Source organism: Poecilia reticulata, chromosome 1 (genome assembly GCF_904066995.2).
Source record: "Poecilia reticulata chromosome 1, P_reticulata-male-v2, whole genome shotgun sequence".
Classification (NCBI taxonomy): domain Eukaryota; kingdom Metazoa; phylum Chordata; class Actinopteri; order Cyprinodontiformes; family Poeciliidae; genus Poecilia; species Poecilia reticulata.
The window spans coordinates 9,436,651-9,455,972 of record NC_088830.1 but is presented as its reverse complement, the minus strand read 5'-3'; the positions used below and the strand labels follow the sequence as shown (position 1 = coordinate 9,455,972).

At 38.9% G+C, this 19,322-nt stretch overlaps 2 protein-coding genes across 8 annotated transcripts in view; both read right to left on the bottom strand.

Annotated features, from left to right (window-relative positions):
• Positions 1–19,322, bottom strand: part of LOC103469533 (uncharacterized) — a 479,729-nt gene that overhangs the window by 28,122 nt on the left and 432,285 nt on the right. The gene's annotated exons all lie outside the window — the stretch shown is intronic.
• The window catches only part of LOC103462454 (zeta-sarcoglycan-like), a 343,126-nt gene continuing 328,047 nt past the window's right edge, over positions 4,244–19,322 (bottom strand). For both annotated transcript variants that reach the window (XM_081604948.1, XM_081604945.1), the window contains exon 8: positions 4,244–6,941. In XM_081604948.1, the coding sequence (XP_081461074.1) occupies positions 6,735–6,941 (207 nt within the window). In that variant the 3' untranslated portion in view covers positions 4,244–6,734. The remainder of the gene's footprint in view (positions 6,942–19,322) is intronic.

The window sequence follows — 19,322 nt, the reverse complement described above, 5'->3', positions numbered from 1 at the left end:
GCACTAGAGGTTTACAGCCCCTCTCTTCTCTGTTGTCACACTAAAAACAAACAAACAAACAAACAAACAAACAAACAAACAAACAAAAAGAACAAACAATTGTTAAAAATGACAGCCTAACCCCGAAAAGAGCCAAACTTACTGATTATTTATTGTAAGAAAAGGATTTAATCATACAACATGGTATGGATATCTTATCCTCTGCAGCCTTGACTGACAGAAATGCCCGACTTCCCCATGGCCCCGGTTGCCAAGGAGACAAGCTGCCCTGAAGCACAACTCTCTAACCGAAGTTTGTCGTTTTTGGTTCTGAACCCGCTGACCTGTCAGACCTTTCACAGTTTTCCACAATTTCAATCAGAGATCTCATGTATTTTGAAAACACACCCACACACACACACAGGTCAAGTCACATACTGGTCATGGTTTTGGACTGTGGGAGGAAGTACCCAACGTGAACCCACGCCTGGACAAGCAGGACATGGAAACTCAAACCAGAAAGACCTCAGACTAGGATTTGAACCTAGGATCATTTTGCTGCAGGGAAACTGTGCTGTTCTCGCCCGGAACGTTAGCTGGAGAGGCACCAGCAACCCTCCCGACCCCACTAAGGGACAAGGGTGTATAGAAAATGGATGGATGGATGGAAACTGTGCTGTCTAATTCTCTAATTGCATAATTTAAACTCTTAAAGGGAGACACACTCCCATCCACTGGTGGGTCTGTGCCTTACTAGAGAAACTTTGAGAATATTTTAACCCTACAGCTGGGAAGGTGGGACTCTCTCCATTTTGTGCTCCATGCTAGTTTGTGACCTCTACATCCTGTTTATTACAGCCATGCGTAGCGTCAACATCTGACAAAATCACACTCTGCGTAGCCTGGTTGAGTCGCTCCAAACCAGTAGACAGAAACATGGATAATAAAATATATTTACATTTTTTTTTCAACGTTTCTAAACTTTGCTAAAAAATTTGCAAGACAGTTGGCTGGAAGCCTAGCTGTATTGTCAAAACACTTAATAAACTCAACTTGTGCCTGAAAAAAACCCCCCCGCCTTGATCACCAAGTTGATTTGTTTTTACATTACACACAAATAAATGCAAACATTTTAACCTCCATTGAACAGGATTCTGTTGTGGAGTTGTGGGTTAATGGCGTTGACCAAAAGACTGTCGGCTGGTAATGAACGAAAGATGGAAACACAAATCACTGCTTAGTGACACAAGGAAGCTCTTACTGCAATGAATCACTTTGACATAGCCGGGGAAATTGATTCAAACGCCACGGGATACACCTTGAAGTCATTACTAATCCATACACAAACACAGATGATTGGGATTCAGTGGTAATTGGTAGCAACTGAGTTACTAGTGCCACAGAGCCAATTATAACTTCATTAAAAACCATAAACAGAGCACCAAGCAAACCCCATGCACAGTGAGGATCTGAATAGAGAAGAAGCTGTTCAATAATACTTTGCGCCGTTTACTCCCCAGTGAAAGAAACAAACTCCTGAGAAGGAAACGGGCACCCAGGGAGCCCACACAAATCCCACACTTTGTCCCTCCGTTGTCTTCTGTGTCACCTCCCGGAGAGACAAATGATTAATGCAGCGGATGTGAAGGTTGGCATTACAATTTACCCTGCAACCTCTGGGGTGAGTCGCAGGGCAAGCCGAGCGCCGGGTCTCTGCATTTTTAAAGATAAAAGTGCAGGTTCAGCAACACGGTGGATGGGTAACTGAGTTTTCATCGCCTCCGTGGCATTTTTACCACGGGGGTCCATAGTTTGAACCAGCTAAATTGAAGTAATGCAAGAAAAATCAAGTTAAATGAAAATAATAAAAAAATAAAAATCCCAGGGGTACGTCCTGCTGTCAGTGTTTTTGTCCTGCCACCCACTGGGGGATAGAGAGTCGATTATGTGTTACGTTCTATGACATTTGGAGGCTGCTAAACAAAACTGTGTAGAAATGTCAGAAAAACGCAAAAATATTTTCATTTTACTGCCAGTTTAGTATTGGCTGTTTAAATTTACAAATATGTGGATGTGTAATGTTCTCCCTCCTGCTACATTTTAACCATAGAAAGCTTTGAACAGGCAAACACTGACTGACTGGTCTGGCAATACTTCTTCCATTCTATGCAGCTCAATTCAAATCAACTCAACTAGATCCATTTGAAGTTATATTATGCCAAATCACAACAACTTTACATGATGAACAGATTCATGTCGCAACGTATATGATTTTATAATTAGTCTCTCAGTATTTTGTTGTCCTGTTAATTTCCATGGCTCCATGTTTCATGTGCAAGCATGTCCTGTCTGTACAAATAGCACATCAGAAAGTTGGTTTGTGGATACTCGTCTTTAGCTCAGCATAAAGTAAACGTCAAAAGCGTCAGATGATCTCAACATCTCACAACAATTTTATGCGTAGTTTACCAGGAACTTTAAAAAGTGCAAATCAGCTCAACGAATCTGATCATCTGAGTAATAACTCTCCCTTCTGAGAATTAATTCATGGATGAATGAATGAGTTTGCTTTACCAAGCTGAACGAGAGAAATAAATCTTGCTGGTGCTTTTTTTTTTCATCCTAGATACCCTCAGTGTCATTGGCATTCATTGAAAAGAGATCGGACAGCCCAGGGCAGTTCACGTTCCCTCCAGTGGCTGCGGTACAACACAACACCGACAACAATAACAACATCAAGCTGCTCTCGCTCTCAGAGCCCAACAAGAACGGCTACTGGGGGGCATTTCCACTTCCAAGGTGACCTCTGCTGCTTCGATGTGCCGCTGTGGGTGGAAACGTGATCGGAACAAGTCCAAAAAGACCAAAATCATCAAGGTAGACGTATCAGCAACAACAGGGAGTGCATCAATGTGGTTCCCTAGATTATATTCTTCTATATTTTAGAAACACTGCTTTTACATCGCTGCAGTCAATAAATCCACTACCGTCGTTTTCAAAGTAACCCATTTTTGTGCTTTAACTGTGTTTTGCTCTATTTCACTGCACACACAACTTCTTTATGACATACATAGAAAATGTTTTTGGGTCCAGGTTTAAGGTTTTCCATCAAGACGTTGATTTCCGAAGCGTAGAAATACATTTTATAAATGGTAAACTGAACCGCAATCATATTAGTTTTAATGAATAGTAACCTCCATGTGAATATTGTTTCCTCTACAATACAGAGGCTAAAGACAGGAACTGAAGTTTATGAAGTATACTAAAAGAAAAAAGAAAACACATTTCAGATGAGGATCAGGATGGTGAACGGCTTTAAGGTACATCACAGTTTAAAGTCCTTTTAATAAAAGACTTTTGGAGTGAGCAGAGTTTGGAGCAGGGTTACTCTACACTGCATGTAGAATAATTCATGCATTTTGCCTTGAATAAATGTCTGAACAATTTGTAAATCTTTCTTGAAAACTTGCGTTTTATAGGCCAGGTTTAATGGATTTATGATGGTCTATAGATGATCTCCAGTAGGCATGGGGCATTTTAAATAACCTCGTTTTAAATTTCAATCATAAGCATCATAGAAAATAACCCACAATATGTCAATAATAATCAATTTGACATATTTTCAACACCTTCTTATTGTTTGTGTCCACGTCAGACGACTCACAGGTGAAATAAAACTTTAGTTTATGAGGTTTTTACAGAAGCCAAGAAAAGGAATGCTATTTAACTGAGTCAAAATGTTTTTACAAATAAAAAAAAAACATCATCTGTGTTGGTGGTGCTGTGCTACAATATTTTCATATAAACTTAGTGTGCAGTACATTTACAATTTCATACACACTTTGTTGTGGAAAAATACTTTAAATGTTTACTCAAAAAAGATCAAGGACAGCAGAGCTGCTCCGTGTTATTATGGGATCAGAATGTTTCTGTTTTTAGTACCTCAACGTAAAAAAAAAACCATTACCACAATATAAATGTAGTAATTTACACCATGATAAAATTAAAACAGTTTCTAAACCTTTCAATGGATCCACTTAAACTAGAGTGTAAGATCTCATTGTTCTGTATTTAGCACAACATGGATGTTAAACGGTTATTACACTATCAAGCAAACAGTGTCCACATGCAAATATCAGTCAAATTAAGCATTCAAAGGTATGTGTGCAAAAATAATTTGATTAGAATAACCTATGTTGTCAGGAAAAAGTCTTAGGAAACAACTGAAGTCAAAAAGATTTAATGACAACACCACTTCCAGGAATTCTCTTTAAAAACAATATTTTATTTTGTATTATTGGTATTGTTATATACATGGCATAAGTTGTGCTTTTTTACTATCAAGAATAAACCAGAAGGGAACACATCAGGAAATTAAAATCCAAACTTTAAACTAGGATTGAATTGTTTTTCTCTTCTTTTTTTCTTTTTTTGTCTGGCGATATACTGAGAGTTCTACAAAATGAGGATAAAAGGGAAGGAAAAAAGTCAGAAAATTAAATAGATAGGTAGGCAGATTGATAATAGTTCAGAGACACGGATGGTCCGCTGAGGGTAGTGAGAATCCTCCGACTGTGATGTGCTTTTACCAACAATAGCAAAGGCACCAGTGTATAACTTTGTTAAAAGAAAGGAAAAAGAAAGAATGCCTCAGGGCCTTGTTCCAGTTGAGTCAACACACACACACACACACACGCACACACACACACAGAGACAACCAACCTCCATCCACAGTTATTGCCCGTAGGTTTTTACCACACGTGAATGCTTATTATCATTTTGAACCGTCGCGGATGATGGGTGAAAGATTAGTCAGCTGGAAATCATTCAGAGTGTTGAAGAAATGCGTTTCAGTTTCCCAACCTCTCCTGTGATACGGCCGCACTTTTTAAAATGGGTTTCAAAATAGGGGTCGGATTTCCTGGCATCAAAGCGTGCAATGTCAAAAAAAAAAAAAAGAAAAAAGAGTAATGAATGGGGCATGCAAGAAATAGGATGGAGGAAACAATATGAATATATGTCATTGAATGATTGATAAGTAAAAATGTGATAAAAAGACAAGATGAGTCCTTTCTGATGGAAGAGAAGCAGAGAGGGAGAGCAGATATTCTGCAGACAAAGGCAAGCCTAGTAAAGATCATAAAACTGAGCTCACTGAACAATGAGTGTTTGAAAAGAAGTACAGAAGCAAAAGCTTTCTCAAATATGATGGAAAAAACCAAGAAGAAAATATTTAATTCTCATTAACGTGACTGAACGTCACCTGCACTGACATCTCTTACTGGAAGTTTAAGTGAATTACAAAAACTTGTCTATTTTTTCCCCCTATAGCACCCATATGAACTTCAATTTAACTTAAAGTTCACATTTCTCCATCTTTTTCAGTTAATTTCAATTTATCATATACCCAAAAGATGATGTTTTTGGTTTTAAAATATGCAGGAAAAGAGAGAGGGAGGAGAGGAAAAGATTCAAAACGTTGAAGTCAAGGATTTATAGTACAACTGATTCACTTGTAAAGAGATGTTTGTTTCCACCCCGTTTTCCACAATCTGCCTTTGTTAGCAGTCAAGCGCATTTGGATAAATATAAAACAAGGAACAGAGAAAAAAGCCAAGGGGATATACTGATAGATGAGTGAGAACATAAGTATACAAGGGATGTCAAGAGGTTAACAAGCAAAAGACATGATTCAGGGAATAAAAAAATAAAAAAAAAACAACGAAAGGAGATAAAAGCTATTAAAGAGTTGGAAATCCATGAGAAAAAAAATTGGCGAACGCAAGGTTTAAAGCGCAATTATTTGCATTGGTTATCCAGTAGGAAAAGTGGGGTTGGAGAACATTGTTACTATCATTTGTACACCGATGCAAAAGGTTCACGTAACAACGTTGGGTTGAAAGACTAAAAGGGACGGGCATTGGGGGAAGGCCTTTCTGGTATAGATTGGTCCATTGGGCAGCCGTTAGCTTCCCACAAGACAAAAATCATTGTCTGATTAAATTGTATTAGCTACCCATTGGGCTGAGCCAACGTGTTCACTCACGTCTGTCACCGTAGCCAACTGATATGTTAACCAGGAGCACATGTCCACCTCCCCCGGGTGGTATGTTCAGTTCACAATTATTTCTGTTTACCCAACGAAAAAAACAAAACAAAAGCTCGTTTTTTTTTTTTTTTTTTCTCTCCTTGATAGTTTGGTCAAACAGTGAACAAACAATGCAAATCCCATGAATAATCCTCAGGGCTTGGAGGGTCTCTCCAGGCTGCGAAGTGCAAAAGGAAGAGACGGCCGACAAAAGCCCAAGCCTTAGACTGCCCATTTATGTCCATGAGTGGTCTCAGTATAAAAACCATCTTTTGTGTCTTGCCAAGTCATTCATCCTCGTTACTCGCGTTGGCCACAGACCAATCCTTATTAATTTGATTTGTGTGCTGCTGGCACCGGCCTCACACAGGCTCTTTTCCATGTCGACTCAGTCCTTTAGCGGGCCGTTCCTTGATACCGAGTCCCAAGTTCTTGTTGATTCCGTCTCTTAGCAACCGTCACCTGCCTACCATTTGTGAATCCGGGTCACTCCGTTGCCAAACATGCGTGAACCGTCCGCCATGCGTCGGCCCTCGTTGATTCCGACCCTTAGCTGTCGATGGCTTAGATCCAAACACACACGTTCCTTCGTCCTGCGGCCTGTTGGCCAGCGTCAGCTCCAAGCTCGTTAGTCCATATGTCTCGTCTCTATACGAGCCTCTAATTTTCAACTCCAGAGACAAAAGTTACTAGTGGTTTGGCAGGTGGATCCCTCCTCAGCTGGGGACAGGTAGAGCTTGCCATTAGCGCAGGCACAGAGCTCGTACACAGTCTGTTTGGTGTAAGTGGTGCCTGGAGGGGCCCCTTCCAGAGGGTCTACGGCACTGCCCAGGGGGATGTTGCCCAGCTTGATTGTGTTGGCATCTAGAAAGATCTGTTGAGACACAAAAGAGATGACACAGAATATTTTCAGTCAACAACCATTCAATGCGAACAAAGACATTACGGATACATATCGGCGCTGATTTGAGGTCTGCAGGGGGGTTGAGCTCACATGGACTGTTCTGTGTTCCTAAAATAACATGCAAACAAACAGCAGAGAAGAAAAAGAAAACAAAAACATTGTTCTTGGTGCAGCAGAGGAAGAACGTTGCTGTAGGCAGTGACTATACTCTCACTGAGTTAGACTGTCATAAAAACTCCATAGAGGCCGGGAGGAAATGTTTATTTAGGAATATTTTTCTTTTTATGGGGGAAGGAAAAGTAAGTAACATAAGTGAAGGGAAAGTTAGATGTGGAAAAAGATAAAAATGTGTGTGGGCAAAGAGACGGGAGGATGAACAGAGAAATTAGAGACAGTAATACTGTTTGGTTTCAGGCTATGTATGTTATTGTATTGTGAGTTGTACCAGCCTAATCCTGAAGAAATGTCAGTGTCAACTTCAGGTATGTTACATCTTTAAAGTATGAATGTCGCTTTTGACTTAAAATCGGTTTGTCTAATGTGCAAGAACAGAGCTTCAATGTGTTTTTGTTTATTTATTATGTCTTTTGCTATTTTAAGAATCAACTAACTATATGAGACTTATATCCCAATGCTATATGAGTGACATGGTTAAGTGATTACTAGCAGAATTACTCAGAAACTGGATGATGCTGCCATCAGTTCAACAGTTCCATTTTATGGAGGCAACTTGACTTTCGGCGGTGGAGATGGAGCGTTTGCATAGCTTATCATGAGATTTTAGCATTGCTATAACTGGGTGATTTCTGCTAAATTTGGCAGTAATTTCATAAATTTAATTTCGGGGAAAAATAGATGGAACAATTTCATCTGCTCAGAGTGGCCATGTTAATGCAGCAGAGTTGAACGGTCGGTCTGGCTTGACTTCAATTAGCATTTCATGCTATTGTGTTGGATACAAAGCAAGGTAATGTTTTAGCGTTAATTTATGAAAGTCTCATGTTTTCCTATGCCATGCAAATGCACAGTAGATACACAGTTGTAATGTATGTCTTAGTATATATATATATATATATATACATGCTTTTCACCCTCTCTCTGAGAAACAAGGAAAAGTTATGAAAATAGTAATTTGTCTAAATAGACAATCTGAAGTTTAGAGGGAGAGATGGAGAGGGGAACTGGAAAAATATTTCCAACAGAAGAAATTAAAATGTTAACACAAAATGTCTAAACAGAAGTAATAAGGAAAGACCAATCAAAATAATAAAAAAAAAATTACCAAAATATGCAAACGTAGGCAAAACCCAGATGTCAGGTAAAGACTCCCTTGAAAAAAATACAAGGCTGTCTTGTAACGGATCATATACCCCAGAAATGAGGTTTTTGGATTTAAAATATGTAGAAAAAAACTATTTCTGTTAATTTCACATCAACAGTTTCGTCCCGCCCTGCTGGGTGTAAATCCCCCGTCTCCTTAATTCTGATTGGTTGGGAATCATTACTCAATCTTGATTTCTATTGATTGCCTCACTTATTTACTCCTGTGTTCGAGGAAAGTTCAGATCTTTATTTTTTCCTTTTTGTGGTGTTTCCTCACACACTTGTTTTTCTTTCATTTTTTTTCCCACTGCCATGGCTGGATAGTTTCCTCAGCAGATATTTGTATCCCCATTATTCATGTACTTCAATTTAAAAATGAGGACAGGGGAAGTATAAATGGGTGAGGAAAAATTGCTTTGAGTGCAGAAAGAAAGAGACAATGAGGAGAGAAAGAGCTGATGGAAAGATGTGAGAGGGGCGATAGAGAGGAAACGGTAACACAAACAGTTTTCTCAAAAAAAAAAAAGAAAAAAGGATGACATAAATTAAGTTAAATGAGATAAATCTCGCACAAAGGACGTCCCATACCTAAAGGGTTCGGATATTTCCAAGGATAGGAAGCAACTAATTTAACTAATGATGCCACATTGGCTGACGCAGTACACATCAGTCTGCATCAACCAGGCACACACACACACACACACACACCCCTGCGCACCCCCACACGCGCACACACACACACACCCCTGCACACGCACACACGCGCGCGCACACACACACCTGATTATTTTTCATCCATTTCTATAGCCCAGTGGTTTCCAAACTATTTCTTGCCCCCCCCCCCCCATAGCTTACAAATAGCTGTCTGGTTGAACAACGTGTGTGTGTGTGTGTGCGTGTGTGTGTGTGTGTGGGGGGTGGATTCTTAGAGACTCCCCATTATACTCAGCACCGGCTCCAGACGAACAAGGGGGGAAATCAACTTTTTTGGGGGCAAAATGAATCGCAGCTGAACATAGACAACAACACCAGTAGCCTACAAGCTACTTGTTAACAAGCTTAAGGTGATTTAGCTATTGATATTAGCTAGTCATTTTAGCTAACTTTACCTGCATCCAACAGCTTTACTCAGTCGGTTAGTTTGGGGGAAAAACTGTGAAAAGTTCTTTGCGTTTTGCTGGTTTGCTGCCATGATCCTAACACACATGTGCAGAGCAGCAGCAGGTCTCCTTCGCTGCCGCACAAGTGTAAACCCAGCGCAAGCGTCGTAGAGCTCACGTTGCGTTTAAATGCGGCTCGGAAAAATAGGTTACCACATGTTAACAACGGATTAAACAGTTTTAACTGCTGATAAAAAGTGACAGAGGACACAGATATGGGAAGTGTGGAAGCCCCTACTATATCAAATTGACAGAGGAATAACAGAGAGCTGGCCATTCTAAGGTAAAAACCCAGCGCATACAGCGTTCATGTATTTTTAATTTTTTTTCATCCAGACGGCTTCCCGCGCCCCCCCTGCAATGGCACGGCGTTCCCCCTAGGGGGCTCACCCCACAGTTTGGGAACCTCTTCTATAGCCTAACCCAAACCCTAAAACCGTACTGTGGGTCATCACCACATAGCATTTGTTAACATAGACTAAAAACAAGACATTCGTTTGACAGCAGCATGAAGGCAAATGCAGTCTTTAAAATAGCAACGCAACCAGGAGAACTCTACAAGAGCAACACCGCCTTTATTAGGCGAAACCCTCCGACTCTGAAAAGGTCTCTTGAATGTCGCTGCCACGCTGTTGCTTATGTCTCACACATGTTGCAGCAGCTCTAACACAGCTGGTGTGAGCCCCGCAGACAGAGACTTAAATAAATTGGTCGATAAATTGGTCAAAGACAACATCCTCTTTGTCCAGCACTGATAATCACGTGACCGAATCGGGCTGAAAGGTCAATGCTGCGTTCAAAATCTCAGCGTGTCCTGAAGAGATTAAAGTATTATTAGCTGAAGTAACTAGAAAAAGACCAACTCACAACTACGCTACACTGTCAGTCACTACATATAGTTGTATTATATTCATTTATTTATGTATGAATGAATATACTTTCTTTGTAGTTACACAACTCTTGTAGCAGAAGCATGTATGTAAGGCATGTGAGATGTTTTTTTAAAGTTGCAGTGCTCATGCTAAGGATTTTTTTAAACAAAAAAACCTGTGAAAGCCAGAGTTATACAAAGTTTGAACCATTTTTTTTACAGCCATGTAAATTGATACCACACAATAGGAGGAGAGATAAGCATTAGCATGATGCCTTTTTCATGTAAAGTGTCTAATTTAAATACACAAACCTTTAGCTGTTCTTAGATCTGTGTCTGTAGAAAAAGTTCCTTGGCAGATTTATGTTGACGTGTGTTCACTGTAAAAACCACAAATTTGCTGCTTCTCCGTATTTTCTTTTCCCGCAGGACTGAAGTCCTGCTCAGACCTGGCATTAACGAGAATCCATGGCGGTCTCTTCACAAATGGACAGGTGTGAACACACTCAGGACAGATTGAGAGCGCGCTCGGCTCCAATAACTCGCCATATTTGATGGGAGATCTCAGGTGGTCTGCAGCACCTGCGGCTCCATTTATTATTACGCTGTGAACACATTGGAGCACGTTAGCCACAAACTACTCATTAGTCGTAATGGTTTGCAGTGGAGAAAGTTTCCTTTTGGTGGTTTCCTTCGTCTTTGTGGGAAAACCATGTTTCACACATGCACAGCCCAAACTTGCAAGTTTCATTGTTCACAGAAAAAACACTTCCTGCTGTTTTGTGTGCTAACCTCTCTGCAGCGACACTAAAGATAGAAGTACCAAACATCAGAATGGGTCCTTCTCGCTCCGGGGAGTTTTCTTTGTACCTCGCCTTGCCCCAAATGTTTAGAGCTGGGTTTTTTTTTTTTTTCTGTCTTGTGTCTTCAAGGACCTGTTCAGAAAAAAAACAACACTGCAACGAGTTGTAAAGGTTCGGTTTGTCTTTTGTGAATTTGCAGGGGTGTGCTGAGACTGAACTCTGTAACATCAATAAATTAGACTTAGTTGGATCTTGAACATGCTAATCTGCCCCAATCAGGATTCAACTTCAGAGTACTGAATCTGTTCATGTTGATCAACTTCATATCTATCTGCATTTTTAAAACTGATCTTTTCATCAGCTCATTTAAGAAATGTCATTCTAACAAATCCATGTGTATCTGATCGCTTTCTTCACTTGTTTCAAGCAAGTCACTGTCAGAATTAAGTGGCTTTTTCTTTAATTTTTTTTTCATAAAAAGAGTAAACCTTTTGTACACGTGGCTAGAAAAGAAAAATAACACTAAGCATCTCAAAATGTCAAGGTATGATTTTAGTAGGTCCCTGGTGTTCTCTTGCCATCTTCTCTTTTTCTCCGTAATAAGAGCTGCTATGACTCACTCACAGCTCTGAAAGGTGAAAGGATTCAGTCGTGTTCGGCACCAGAACTCAAATTTTTTTCTAACTACCTTCTTTTTGTAGAAATAAAAGCCTAAAATTAATTTAGGTACCGCATTAGACTGGGATAAAAACGAGTTCAAACGGAAATATTCATTAATTACAAAAAAATTTGCAGTGAAGCAAGCGGCTCTCGATTTGCCGATCGATTTACGTTACAAGAAGATGCTGGATGCATGCAGGTGAAATGAGATTCCTTCACAAGGTGTTAAGTTAAGTTTTCTTCTCTGACTGTTTAACTCTCTCAGTTTGTGGCGTCTATCTGTATGTGCTCAGAGCTGATTGGTTTAGCTCAGATGAAGCTACGCTAAAAAAATGGCTTTTATAGACAGGCTTCTCTAGAAAGAGATTTTTATCAGACTGAATAATAACTAGAACTTGATTGAACCAATTTTCTTTCTTGTAAACTGAGTTGAGACAATCTCCGTTGCAGCTATATAACTGAAGTGAAATGTATTCCTTAATCAGGATCTCTTTTCCAGAATTAAATTAGTTGACTCTGTGGCACTTTTTAAAAATGTAAAATGTTTTAAATGTGTAAGCTATGAATTTAAATATCTAATTCATAGCTTAGAATGTCTATTATATGAGATTACAAACATGCTAAATTGTCTTTACTTTTCTTATTTATCATTTTAACTCCAGATGGTGATGTGTCCTGGGGGTTCAAACTTTAAATTGAAATATTAAAGGTCCTTTTATATATATATATATATATAAAAAATGAATAAAGTGTCACATTTTATCGTAGATGTCAGAAAATGGCAGTGAAATAATTTCAAATGTACTTGTATGCACCTGTCCATAAAAAGATTAGCCATGAAGATATTAAAATGCAGGACAGACCACACAAAATGTCTTAAACTGAACCATTTGTCCACTTGTTTTGAAGGTCGTCCGTCCAGCAGGACGACAGCCCTGGACATACAGCCAGAACTACAATGCGATGCTCGGAACGGCAGTAAAAGCTCAGGTCCAAATCCAATCGAGAATCTTTTGGCAACACTTCAAAGTTCAACTTCACAGATGCTTTCCATCCAAACAGTGTGAGCTTATCCCAGATTTAAAGTGCCTTTGACTGCCAGGTTGACATATTGTCATCAATAACCCGATTCTCGACCAAAAAAGCAACGTCAGTGCACCACTCTAACGCCAAAGACGCACAGTTCAGATCAGTCCAAACAAGTAAAGTGATCTCATTAGAGACAGACTCAAATTCAAATCCAATTACATAAACTCAAATCCAATCAAACTGTTAATAATTCAGTGTCATCAGTTTCAATGAAATTATGACGCAGTGGAATTCAAACTGGGTGTGAGTATACTGCTCACTGGTGATTATATATATATATAAAAAGAGTTATGTAGCTGATAAAGCATATGATTTGCATTCAGTTTCCACTTCGAGCCAGTCAAGTAGGTAACTCAATAAAATAGATTTCAGTGGTCACGCTTCTCAGCTCAGAACAAACTAGATGTGACAAAAGGAGCTCTGACAGATACCTGAGGGTTGTTCCGATTAGAGGAGACAATAAGGGGGACTTTGCTGGCCAGCTGTTGAAAGACAGTCTTATTTATAACTTTGTCAGAAAACATCTCTCAGTCCAGCATCAAAACCAAAAGAGGAATCGGTAACACTTTATTAGACGGGGTGTGCATAAGACTGACATGACGATGTCATAAACATGATATAACACCCGTCAGGAACATGAAGGAGTCTGAGTGTTTATGACTGTCATGAAGTGTGAATAGGTAAATAATTAAACTTTTAATGCAAAGTTGTACTAAAACGGGCATTAAATGTCCATTAAAAGTGTGAACTCTGCATTAAAAGTGTCATTATTTACTGAGTGACACTTCATGACAAAGTCGTAAATATTCTTGTTTATAACTGGTGTTATGTTTTTGACGGTATGATGTCAGTCTTATGCACACCCCTTCAAATAAAGTGTTACTGAGAAATCTTCCTCCAACCAGTTAGGTGGGACAATATGGCAGAACAAAAAGCAGAAATGCTCAAAGAATTTAAGAGACTCTTGGAAAACTGCTTAGTGCTTAATTAAAAAAAAATAGTATTGGTATAAATGAAAATGTGTTTTACCAGCAAAACAACAACAAAAAACCCCCCAAACCTACATTCATATCACAAAAAGACAGTGACTTAATATCAGACTTTGTGCTGTAAAATTCAGTGAAGGATGTAAACATCTTTTCCACCATAAGGTCCAATATTAAAGTTAGTATTGTCAATGCAAGCATATCTCAATTGTGCAGCTAAAATGTTCATTTCCTCAACAGTGTGAGGAAGTTCTTAGCCAAACCAGACTGTAGGAGTTATTTCACTCACCCTAGATCAGGGATTAAGACGAGATCTTTCAATTATTTCAATCGCAGTGGTGACTTATTCCAAGAACTTTGCCTGTTTAAGGTTAAGCTAACCATTATACTTTGTAAATCGGTGAACTTTGGTTTTAATTCCATTACTGCTAATAAGCATTTAGCATTAACTTGAGAATTTTGTAATTTGGATCTATGGTTTGCTCTGTCTGAGAAATGTGTAGGACAAAATTTTGCTTCTTTTTTTAAAAATTGCCTTAACATGTACGTCCAAGAAAAGTGTTGTGATTATGTGCATGTGTGTCTTTGCACGGTTCAGACATTTATTTGTAAAGTATTCACAGTACTTTACTCTTTCAACATTTTGTTATGTTACATCTTTATTCCAAATAATTGTAAATTAATCTCTTTCCTCAAAACTTCCACACAATTGCCCCATAATGATGACATGGAACATTTTGAATGTTTTGCTAATTTATTAAAAATGAAATAGCAAAACAAAAAAGACTTTCACACAAGTATTCACAACCAGATGATTCAGTGTTAGTCTGTGTGAACTGAGTAAAATCGCACAACAATACCTTAAGTTGGATGTTGGAACTTGTTGGTTTTTCCCAAGTAAATGATAGTACTAAGTAATTTAGCCTCTCAGGCAACATATCTTCTTAAAATAGATGATTTATGAAGTCTGATAGGGCCTCTTAATTCTTAGTTCTAAGTTACTAAACAGGAAAATAAAGTACCAAAAGTAAAAGGTCGTCATGTACGACCAAGGTTTTCAAACCCCAGCTGGTCCCTTCTTCAAACAGACATTGGCTATTTTTTTTTTCACTGCAAAAATGTTCCTCTTGCTAATCATAAAAACATAGGACCTCCCAGTGAACATGAAATAATTTTGAACTTCAGCTTTAAGGAGGCCAAACTTAATATTCATTCCATATCTGTAAAGTTAAAGCAATCATTTGCTTTAGCCCGTCAACTTTTGAAAATCGCCTTTTTCAAATTACTTACACTCTGAATCCGGCTGTATTGTATGTGTCACTTATACGCGAATACAAATGTGGGAGTCCACACGAGGGCCTGGAAATGTGCATAAACCGTGAATTTACGTCTAAGCCCATCTTCCTCTAACACCAGTTTAGCAAGCATGTGCCTCTGGCAGCAAGGAAATGGAAAACATGCAGAGAGCCGCAATTATGAAGGGTCAAAGCATTTTTCATGGATGATTTCCTTTGGCACAGCCATGAACAGCAAAGGAGGGAGATGAGTGACTTCTCAGAAAGTAGGGGTGGCAGCTCTGAAAGAAATAGCGCTTTTCTGGTATGAAAGGAGAAAGGAAGTGGAAGTAGGACGTAAGCGAAGGACGGGAAGGGGAGAAAGCAAGAGCGCCGGCCCCTCTGCTCTCATTTGTAGCAAAGATGCACGGTACATTTAAGTTGTCAAAGTTAGGCTGGTAACACCCGGCCGCGCGGCTGAAATACACGTGGGGGAAATTCTGTTGCTTTCATCACAAAACTGAATCTTTTACACTTCGGCTTCTTTCGTGCCAATGTTTAGACTTTTTTTCTTCATGTCTTTCCTCTAATATCCTGTGAAGCACTTTGAATCGCTTTGCGTATGAAAACCAAGAATCGTCTTGGTTCTTCTTTAGAATAGGAATACACGAATCAGAAAAAGGTCAGGCTATATACATTTAAAAGGAATTGCAGAATAAATGGAGCTAAATGAAAAGTGACAAAGACAAAGGTAGAGGAAGCCAGGACTGGATTTCATGAATTCTTCTAGCTAGCTGTCCAGGTGGCAAAAGTTTCAAATTAACTGGTTCACACAAAAATGAAAATGCTTATATGCATGTGGTTGATAAATTATTGCACAGAGATCTTTCTGATATGTTTGTCGTTCTTCTCAGCAAAATAAACAAAAAAATAGATGCAGCCATGAATTTGGATGATAACTAGCTCACTAGCTGACTAGCAGTGAGATCGTTCTTCAGTGAGGGATGAAGACTCAGTGATCTATTTTCAGCATCTCTGCGGCGTTAGAAGCTTCTAGAAAGAAACATGTTTTTCTTCCTCCTTTGGACACCATAATGAGGAGTTAAATGTTAGCAGACAACAGGAAAGAAAACATTTTACTGGAAAGTCGCTTTGTTTCATCTCTTTCATGATTCCAGTTGTATTTGTCACAGAACATGCTGGCGGAGGAAACATTGGCAACCTTTAAGATATGATATGCCAAAGTTAAGGTCAATCATTACTTTGTAAAAAAAAAAAAAGATGGTGCTAATCATGCTCCCTATCCAAAAGATGCTACTAACTCATGAAAAGAACATATTAAAATGGTAATTCTAACAGATTTCTGTTGTTTTATAACGTTTGTGAAATCCAGTCTGTCTGCAGAGTTGTATCTCATGTACATGGTGTGACAATGCCTCTGGCAAATGTATCAATAATTAATGACGATGCTGAAAGCTCCTGTATATTTACAATAGATTCCTGAACAAGTTTAGGATCTAATGCTTAACAGAAAATCAGTGTTTTCCTCACAAATATTAAGCTCGACACTGATGATTTTTTTATTTTGAAAGAAAATGAAGAAAAAATAATTGGTGCAGATTATATTTTCTCTTTTTTTTAAGGTTTCAGTACTATAGGTTTGGATATAGACGGATTTAACAATACAGCAAAAATAGACAGCCATGTAACTCTTTGATGTTTAGATATATTTGGTTTTACTTCATTAGGAAGCCTCCAGTCTTTCAACAAAATAGAAAAACAGCATTTTGTTGTTAATTATAACTAACAGACATGTCAGAATCAACTAAAGCTGCTGCCAGTCACAAAATCTCTGATCGCCGTCTTTAATTTTTGCACTTTTGATCTACCGCAGCCAATTCACCACCGTTATCTTTCGTTGCCAAGGAGGAGCCGGAGAACACAAAACTGTCAAAACGTGTGTTACTTAGATAAATTAATTCCCGTAGACTGATTTTGTGAGAGTCTATGATGATGAATCCCCTGCACTGCGCCGACTATTTTTCAGCCTCTAATAACAGACAGGTAGACGGAGAAAAACCACAGACGCTGGTAGTGATAGCCTAATGGAAAGTCTCCCGACTTGACCTTCATCTCGGCATCTCCCATCATCTTAAGTACATGCTGGCAGCCGGTTTCTGTTGGCTTGTTTATTACGGTAGGTAACTTGCATCTCGTCTGTAAAAAATGCCCTGTCAGCAGTTTGAGTTTCCCTCATTGCATCCGGGCTTGTTGATCTCTCTAAAGCCTCCAAGACTTTTACTGAGACTCCTGCTGAGTCTCCAAGAGTTTCCAAACCCGCATAGCTCAATTTCAAAGTTTTGCTCTCACATGTTGAAATGCTGAGTGAAAATATGCCTGGTGTTTTTATTCCCAGATATGCTTCCATTTAAGCTCACCTTCTGGATTCAGAAAAACCAAGAAAAAAAACCAAACAACTTGTCGTTTTGCTTTTCGTGTTTAGTTTGAGGTCAGATAGGAGGCGATGGCGGTGAATTGGAGGGGTCGGGGTTGTAACTGGTGCTTTATTGGCAGGGATTTTTGAAAGGACTCTTTGTTTTACAAATATCTGAGAGCAAAAACGGCTGAGTGACAGGTGGAAAGGTCGAGTTAAAGCACAGGTCATTTGCACCTCCGCAATCTGAGTGCAGAGAGACGGATCTCAGGGGAGGCAGCAAGTCTTCATGCAGCCAGGTATTTATGAACGTGAGGGCAGAGGGGAAGGAGTTTAGTTCTTGAAAATGTGAACAAGGAAACCTGCTTCGTTTTTAAATGTGTAACCAGGGAGAATGAAACTTCCATATATGTAATTCCTTCCCAACTAGTTGATTTGTTCCCCTATCATCCTCACATGATTTGTAAACCTAATCCTAATTACTCAACGCCTTTTTAAATTGTTTACCATTTGTTACAACTCTTCTTCATAGAGTATATGAACATTGACCTTTCACAATTATTATTCACATAATTATTATTCACCTGCACCAGTCACACTTGTATATATGCACATGTATTTAAAGTTTTTCAGTATGTTTTTCTGTGTACTCCGACACCAAAGCAACAACATTTCATTGTCATGTCTTTGTTCATTGACAGTGGAGTAAGTCTAACTAAATATGATTCTGGACAGCAGATATAACAATTTCACACGCACAAGAAAACTTTATTCACATTAACTGAGCTAAATATCTCAAGTTTTCTGACTGATCTTCAGTGAGAGTTTTCCTAGTCCTTAAAGATATGACTTACAGATGCAAACTCCGCTTTGTGTCCTCAGTTGATCAAGTACAAATACCAGATAAAGAAGAAAAAAAAATCTAAGAATCACAAAAAAATGGTAGAAGAAAACACTAAAAGGCCTTAAAAATCTGTAGGAACTATTGATGAAAACCTCATTAAAAATATGAGAAGAAATCATGGCCTCTGGGGAGCAAAATATTAAAAATGAAGGGTTTCATTACATATAAAAATCTACATTATCAGAATATCTTTTAAATCAGAAAATGTGAAAGCACCAGGATGCTGAATTATACGTTTCTTACCCTAACAGAATCCCAAAGCGGCTGATTTTATGCAATCATAAACTCTTGGAACTTTGATGTTTGTCAGTCGACATGTGTCAAACTGCTTCTGATCCTCACATCTCTCACAAAGAAAAACGTAACGACTACTTTTTAGAGGACTGCCAGGAACCAAAACAGACGAGAAAAGGTTGAGTTTAAAATCTTTAGCCGAGACGTTGAAAGAATCGGGGAGTGAAAAAAGAAAAAAGAGAAAGGTATAGAGAGGCATAATGGAGGTCGAAAGGACAATAACAAAAGTATCTCAGCACACAAACTCCCTGAATTGTGCCCACACAGTTCATGACTGTCTCTCCATGGCTAACCTTCCCTCCCTTTTTGCCTTTTTTTTGTTCTTTTCTTGTTGCCACATAGAATACACACAGATAGGTGGGTGGTGGTGAAGCTGAGTGTATTACACAGACCATTAGCCTGGTTGAATGGACACAAGCAGGAATGGGAGCTGACAATGGATGAAATGACTGAGGCTGAAGAGACACTGAAAGAGTTTTAAAACCCAAACAAAGAGGCACCAAAAGAAAGAAAACTGTCAACAGTACTGTACCATGTCAGCACAGTGGTTGTA